The sequence below is a fragment of the Lepidochelys olivacea genome (genome assembly GCF_965140295.1).
Source record: "Lepidochelys olivacea isolate rLepOli2 genome assembly, chromosome: 1".
NCBI classification, from domain to species: domain Eukaryota; kingdom Metazoa; phylum Chordata; order Testudines; family Cheloniidae; genus Lepidochelys; species Lepidochelys olivacea.
This window is the reverse complement of record NC_140411.1, coordinates 4,121,836-4,129,895: the sequence shown is the minus strand read 5'-3', so window position 1 is coordinate 4,129,895 and position 8,060 is coordinate 4,121,836. Positions and strand designations below refer to the sequence as shown.

At 46.0% G+C, this 8,060-nt stretch overlaps 1 protein-coding gene across 1 annotated transcript; it reads left to right on the top strand.

Moving 5' to 3' along the window:
• Positions 1-1,122: 1,122 nt before the first annotated feature.
• On the top strand, positions 1,123-2,756 carry LOC311514476 (olfactory receptor 52P1-like; the record flags this gene model as incomplete). Its single annotated transcript, XM_084617042.1, has 2 exons — positions 1,123-1,129; positions 1,741-2,756. 2 exons carry the CDS (start codon positions 1,123-1,125, stop codon positions 2,754-2,756), a joined length of 1,023 nt encoding a protein of 340 aa, XP_084473168.1.
• Between the last annotated feature and the right edge of the window lie 5,304 nt (positions 2,757-8,060).

Genomic DNA, 8,060 nt, shown 5'->3' with positions numbered 1-8,060 from the left:
TTGCTGTAGCTAAAGGGTGTGGACGTGATTTAATCAAGGAAGTTTCAGTTCCTGATAGCCAGAAATGTTCTGCTAAGAATCAATTCATTAACTTTGCTTTGAAAAGATCCAGTATGGATAGTTATATGAAAAGGCTTCAGATAAAAAGAAAATTGTTAGGGAATTTGCGGCACATGATGGCATTTTTCACATTGGTGGATGTGCAAGTGAACGAGCCTCTGATAGTGTGGCTGATGTGATTGGGCCCTGTGATGGTGTCCCCTGAATAGATATGTGGGCACAGTTGGCAACGGGCTTTGTTGCAAGATTAGGTTCCTGGGTTAGGGGTTCTGTTGTGTGATATGTGGTTGCTGGTGAGTATTTGTTTCAGGTTGGGGGCCTGTCTGTAGGCAAGGACTGGCCTCTCTCCCATCATGTGCCAGCAATGCCCCTCTGCCATGTCCATTGGTCAAACTGGAGAGTCTCTACGTAAAAGAATAAATGGACACAAATCAGATGTCAGGATTTATAACATTCATAAACCAGTCAGAGAACCCTTCAATCTTTCTGGTCACGCAATTACAGACAGGAAAGTTGCGATCTTACAACAGAAAAACTTCAAATCCAGACTCCAGCGAGAGACTGCTGAATTGGAATTCATTTGCAAATTGGATACAATTAACTTAGGCTTGAATAGAGACTGGGAGTGGCTAAGTCATTATGCAAGGTAACCTATTTCCCCTTGTTTTTTCCTACCCCCCCCCCGACGTTCTTTTTAAACCCTGGATTTGTGCTGCAAATGGCCCACCTTTATTATCATACACGTTGTAAGGGCTGTGATCACATTAGATAAGCTATTACCAGCAGGAGAGTGGGGTGGGAGGAGGTATTTTTCATGCTTTGTGTGTATAAAAAGATCTTCTACACTTTCCACAGTATGCATCCGATGAAGTGAGCTGTAGCTCACAAAAGGTTAAGCTCAAATAAATTGGTTAGTCTCTCAGGTGCCACAAGTACTCCTTTTCTTTTATCTAAAGCGATCACTCTGAATAGTCTGTTTCTCAGATTGAGAGGGAAGACTGGGTAGCTAAGTCTGCAGAGCAGAAGAGCTGTGTCGTTAATCTCTCAAGAATGCAGGCCAGGATGGCAGGTACACTCTCACCTCTAGACATTTTGCCTATGACTTGTAGTCTCTCAGTGAATTTAACATCTGTTTCCATGTGGACAACAGAATCTTGTATCTAATATGTTAGGAAAACGGATGGTATCTCTTTAAGACAGAGTCCAGCCTTGGAATTGGTAAGAGTTAAGGATCTGAACACTGGTGAAGGGGCTTCTGTCTGGCTGGATGCAAATTACGTGGCTGACAGGAAGAAGAAAGACTGGCTAATAGCTGTTAGCACAGAGAGCACACCCAATCAGTCAGTGGATTCTGTTAAGCAAGAGAAATCAGGGTTTGATCCTTCAGGACAAGGAGGAAAGAGAGAACTTAATTTTGCAAAGAGAGGACACAGGTTAACCCTAAAACCCCAAAATCCCAATAGTATTGGGCCAAAGGTGTGGCATGACAAAAATGATTGTAGATGGACACTTGCAATGGATTTGTTGTTATTGCCAGTGGTGATTTTTGGAAGTAATGTGTTGCTAATACCAAGAATTGTAAAACTATACAATGTGCCTAAAATAAAAATATAAAATAGTTACCATACTATTTGTTATAAACTGTGTAATCCCCCTCGCTGTGCTTCTCTCCCTTCACAGGCACATGGAGCATTTCTGAGCCTGGTCGACGCACCGGCCACCTCATGGCAAATTTCAGCTTCCCCCCCTCTGACTCTTCAATATTCATCCTAACCGGCATCCCTGGCCTGGAAGCTGACCACATCTGGATTTCCATCCCTTTCTCTGCGTTCTACATTATGGGCCTGTTGGGAAATTTCACAGTTCTGTTTGTGGTAGGCAAAGAGCAGACCCTGCACAAGCCGATGTACCTGCTGCTCTGCATGCTGGTGCTCTCAGACATCACCACATCTACCTCCTTTGTGCCAAAGGCACTGTGTATTTTTTGGTTCAATTTGAAAAGCATTACTGTGAAGAGCTGCCTCACCCAGATGTTCTTCTTTTACACATTTTCTACTATGCACTCAGCTGTCCTAGTGACAATGGCCTTTGATCGCTATGTTGCCATATGTAACCCTCTGAGATACGCCACCATCCTCACCAACGCACGAATAGCTAAGCTAGGGCTAGTGTGTTTGACAAGAGCTGTTCTCTTCATTCTGCCTATGCCCCTGCTCCTGAGCAGGCAGCCATTCTGTGCCAACCGCATTATCCCCCATACGTACTGTGACCACATAACTGTGGCAAAGGTGTCATGTGGGGACATCACAGCCAGCAGAGTGTACGGCTTGCTGATGGCGTTTGTAATCATCGGGTTCGACCTGACGCTCATTGTCCTGTCCTACGGTCTGATCATCAGGACGCTCCTCAGAATCTCTTCCAAGGAAGCCAACCAGAAAGCCCTCAAGACCTGCACAGCCCATATCTGTGCGCTACTGATGTCTTATCCTCTTGGACTCTTCTCCAGTCTGTCACACAGGTTTGGTCAGGGCATCACTCCGCACATTCACATACTCTTGTCCAACCTCCATTACCTCATTCCCCCCATGCTCAACCCTATCATTTATGGGATCAACACCAAGGATCTTCGTGTCAAAGTGGTCAAATACATCTGCAGAATGTACTCACCTCGCGGTACTGACTTTAAACCTGCATGACAAGAGAGGGTTTTGGAACTGCCCTATGTTATCCTGGATTTTGAGGGATGTTTACCTCAGAATGTTCTCAAGCTAATCGCAGCCATGTGATGTGCACTGGCCACAATGAATTAACAATATAGAAGACCACATAGTTAAGGGTTAATTAGAAAACAGGTTTTTAGATGCAAGGTCAAAATCTGGCAGGCAGTTTCTGCTAATTGCAATGGGGGGAGTGGACAGACAAGTAAATACATGAGAAAGAGAGAAGATAAATCGGAGGCTGAGGATCGACTTAAATAACATTGGCCTAATCCTGTAGTGCAGACACACCCTCAATCACTTATGGCATTTGAATGCCTCTCCTTTTTGGTTGAGATCTGGATCCTACACTTGGTCCAGCTGTGGGACTTCTCCTGCCGCTGTGCCTGCTGATACTGGAACAACTTAGCGAAGGAGGCTTGTACACAGGAGGCTAGGAGGCCAGGGACCACTTTGTAATGTGGTTCTCTATTAGACAGAGATGCCACAGGGAATAGAAGCTATGGGGGATGAGGGATTAGGGGGAGGGACTCAGAGAGCAGTGGGTGGGGGGTGGAGCAGAGGAGGGACTCAGCAGGTGGGAGGTGGGGGGGACACAGGGAAGGTGAGTGGATGAGAGGAAGGACTCAGTGAGTGGCAGACAGGGGGTTCAGAGGAGGAGGGGATGGAGGAGAGGAGGGAGTCAGGACTCAGCAAAGGCCATGGTAACCAGGTGTTGCAAGGACAGAAAGAATGGAGCATAGGTTAAGTCATGGAAGAAAAGAGGGGAGGGACATGAGGGGCAGAGACCAGGAGGGGCATGAGCCACCACAGCCCAGGTGTCCACACTTTCAAATGTGGCAAGTGGGTCAGCAGCACAGTGGAGATTTAGCCTTCCTTGGCGTACTATATCCGCTGCCTATGTAAGGTGGCCCTTCTTGGCCACTTCCTACCACCTCCCTGCGAAAGTCCCAAGGTCTCCGTTTGTGGTAAGGTACCGTGAAGGGTGCCTGCTCACCCTAAGAGACACCTTGTGGTGGCTCCATACAGCAGCAAGGTGTTTCTCTCTTTTTTTTTTGAGCGACAACTGCCTCTTCCTATGGTGTGGCCCAGCCACCTAGGGCCAGCTCAGTCCAAAGGCTCTGCCCTGCTGGGGTAGTCCAAATAGCAAATGAGAGGGATCAGTGAAGCCCAGTATTCCTATGAGAGAAGAAAGCTTCCTTCTCAGGCTGTCCCTTTTACAGGCCATTCCCTCCCTCAGTAAGTGATCTTTGGGCTTTTGTTCATTGAATCGTAGAAGGTTAGGGTTGAAAGAGACCTCAGGAGGTCACCTAGTCCAAACCCTGCTCAAAGCAGAACGAACCCCTGTGACCTTATTAATTTAATCTGTGACCGTATAGATCGTTGGTGCAACCACTGATATTTATTAGAAGAAATACTCTACAAATGTTGTCTATGGAAAGGTTCTGATTTGATTATACTATCTGTAAAGGTGAATCGTTTTTTTTTCAGTTGAAGTTATGAATATTGGCTATGTACTTGCATATCAATATGTTCTGATTCTGAAGTAGCCTTAATAAAGCATTTGGTCAACTTCTGGAGAAAGGAATGTGCACATTCAGTGCCCAGCCAAGAAACACTTCACTGACAATGGACCTTGGAAGACTCCAGTCCACATAAGAAGTCTTCCTGAGAACGCTGAAAATGGCATGAGAGCATTGGCTGCCTCCTGTAAAGAACTGAATTGTGCATGGGCATGTGGCTTGCCCATGTGACTCCAAACTCCATTTTGCTGTAATTTTCCACAGTAAGAACAAAGAGGTGTCCTTACACCCGGAAAAGACTAGAAAATGCAGCTGCCTCATCTCCATCTTGTCTTCAGTCCTGCTTCTTGCCTAAAACTGGCGCTCTGAGCAAAGGACTGAACGACCCGTCCCGGCTGTTGATGTTCTCTAGAGACTTTATTAAAACCTGCAGTTTATTCCATCTCTGCTACAAGCCTGAACCAAGAACTTTGCTATCACTGTATGTAATTGATTCCATTGAACCAATTCTGGCTCTCATCTATATCTTTTTCATTTTATGATTAAACCTTTAGATTTTAGATGCTAAAGGATTGGCAACAGCGTGATTGGTGGGTAAGATCTGATTTGTGTATTGACCTGGGTCTGGGGCTTGGTCCCTTGGGATAAGGAGAACCTTTTTTTTTTTTTTGCTGGAGTATTGGTTTTCATAACCGTTCGTCCCCATAACAAGAGGCCCTGGTGGTGATACTGGGAAACTTGATTGTCCAAGGGAATTGCTTTTATGACTTATGGTTAGCCAGTGGGGTAAAACCAAAGTCTTCTCTGTTTGGCTGGTTTGGTTTGCCTTGGTGTGCAAAGGAAGCCCAGGCCTGGGCTGTAACTGCCCTGCTTTAAGCAATTTGTCCAGGATTAACACTCTCAGCTGGGTCCCACAAAGCCAGCATCGTTACAGTGGTGTAGTCGTGCTAGGACCCACGTCAATTAAGCCAGGTCAATTAAGCTTTGGGTCAGAACTGCACGCTATCCAAATTTGAATTTTGGTCGTGAGAGTTTGGTTGGTTAAAGAGCAGTTGCAATGGCTTAGCAAAAAGCATATAAGTTCCTTGACAAAAAAACACTGGAAGATTTGTGCTCAGAAAATGGGATAAGCTGTAAACAGAAAGCTACAAATCAAGAACGGAGAGATCTGATAATGTTAAGTGCCTGTGCCTGTGAGTTCAATACAAGGTGACCCCATAAATTGTGCCAGTGCTCCTTACGGGAGTGGTAAGGGAAAATTCATAGAGTGTGTAAAAGTCAATGTTAAAAGCTGTTTAGGGCAAATTATAGCTTCTAACGTCACTCTTGTTAAAGCAGATCTTGTAAAGAGCAAGATTACTTACCAAATCAGAGTGTGAATGTTGTAGTCCTCTATGAGCTTACTGTAAGCATGTCTTTAGCCAGAATCCACCTTGAATGGAATGGTACTAAGCATGAAGTTATAACTGGTGTAAGGACCTTTCTGCCTAAGGATCTTTTGATTGGGGAAAATATTAAAGCTTTGTTCAGTCCAGGTAGCCAGTCACAGGAAAGGAATTATCTTGAACCTGTGTCTATTATGGACATTGATTTGCCTGGGGAGGGTTTCTCCAAATGTTTGTCTGAGGAAAAGAACAGTTTGTCTGAGAATGAAATCTCTAAATGTCTGTCTAATGTTTCGGAAGTAAACCTGGAAGTAGATCAAGCACAGAAAGAACTTGTTGGTCAGGAAAATGTTTCTCAGGAGCAGATTAAAGTGGATGGTCAGGCTAAAGGCCTAGCTGGGGAAGAAAAGGGTAGATTTTTGTTGGGTAATGGATTTTTGGCTAGTACAGCTTATAAAAGTGAACCTAAAAAGGGGAACTGTGATTTGCTGGAAGTAGCTCAGTGTAGTGAGGAGAGCAGCAGTTTATCTGTTAGGAGTGGCCATGTGCCTGGTAAGGAAAGTTTGGATGAGCCAAGGCAGCCTTGTGAGCTGATGTTCTGTCTAATCAGCAGTTTGGGAAGGCAAGGATAGTGGAAGATGAGTGTCCCTGGACCTTACCTGTTACCTGGGTGGAGAATTGTGACAGTGAAGGAAATGTGCCTGTGTCTGTCAGAGGTATTGACTTGCCCATGGAGGGAGCTACCCCGGTCTTCAAGCAGTTGACTGAGACACGGGGAATGAGATCCCAAGCTGTGTGTCTGGTAAAGGAGAATGTGTCTCCAGATCTTCTTTGTCTGTGAAGCAGACGGAAGATGCGTTTCAGTCTGGGATGGTTGAGAATAGAGCAGTTGTTTCAGAGTTCGTTCTGAATTCAACTAAAGCCCAGGAAGGAAATGGTCCTAAGCCCTGGTCTACACTAGGACTTTAGGTCGAATTTAGCAGCATTAAATCGATGTAAACCTTCACCCGTCCACACGATGAAACCCTTTATTTCGACTTAAAGGGCTCTTAAAATGGATTTCCTTTCTCTTGTGCACAAGTGGATTCGCGCTTTAATCAGCCTTGCCGGGTCGAATTCGGGGTACTGTGGACACAATTCTACGGTATTGGCCTCCGGGAGCTATCCCAGAGTGCACCATTGTGACCGCTCTGGACAGCACTCTCAACTCAGATGCACTGGCCAGGTAGACAGGAAAAGAACCGCGAACTTTTGAATCTCATTTCCTGTTTGGCCAGCGTGGCAAGCTGCAGGTGACCATGCAGAGCTCATCAGCAGAGGTGACCATGATGGAGTCCCAGAATCGCAAAAGAGCTCCAGCATGGACCGAACGGGAGGTACGGGATCTGATCGCTGTATGGGGAGAGGAATCCGTGCTATCAGAACTCCGTTCCTGTTTTTGAAATGCCAAAACCTTTGTCAAAATCTCCCAGGGCATGAAGGACAGAGGCCATAACAGGGACCAAAAGCAGTGCCGTGTGAAACTTAAGGAGCTGAGGCAAGCCTACCAGAAAACCAGAAAGGTGAACAGCCGCTCCGGGTCAGAGCCCCAAACATGCCGCTTCTATGATGAGCTGCATGCCATTTTAGGGGGTTAATCATAGAATCATAGAATCATAGGATATCAGGGTTGGAAGGGACCTCAGGAGGTCATCTAGTCCAACCCCCTGCTCAGAGCAGGACCAATCCCCAATTAAATCATCCCAGCCAGGGCTTTGTCAAGCCTGACCTTAAAAACTTCTAAGGAAGGAGATTCTACCACCTCCCTAGGTAACACATTCCAGTGTTTCACCACCCTCCTAGTGAAAAAGTTTTTCCTAATATCCAACCTAAACCTCCCCCACTGCAACTTGAGACCATTACTCCTTGTCCTGTCCTCTTCTACCACCGAGAATAGTCTAGAACCATCCTCTCTGGAACCACCTCTCCGGTAGTTGAAAGCAGCTATCAAATCCCCCCTCATTCTTCTCTTCTGCAGATAAAACAATCCCAGTTCCCTCAGCCTCTCCTCATAAGTCATGTGTTCCAGACCCCTAATCATTTTTGTTGCCCTTCACTGGACTCTCTCCAGCCACCACTACCCCAGCCGTTTTGTTTGACTCCTTCAATGGAGGTGGAGGCAACACGGAAGCAGGTTTTGGGGACGAAGAAGAAGATGATGATGAGGAGGAGGTTTTAGATAGCTCACAGCAAGCAAGTGGAGAAACCGATTTTCCTGACAGCCAGGAACTGTTTCTCACCCTGGACCTGGAGCCAGTACCCCCTGAACACACCCAAGGCTGCCTCCTGGACCCGGCAGGTGAAGAAGGGACCTAGGGTGAGTGTACCTTTTAAAA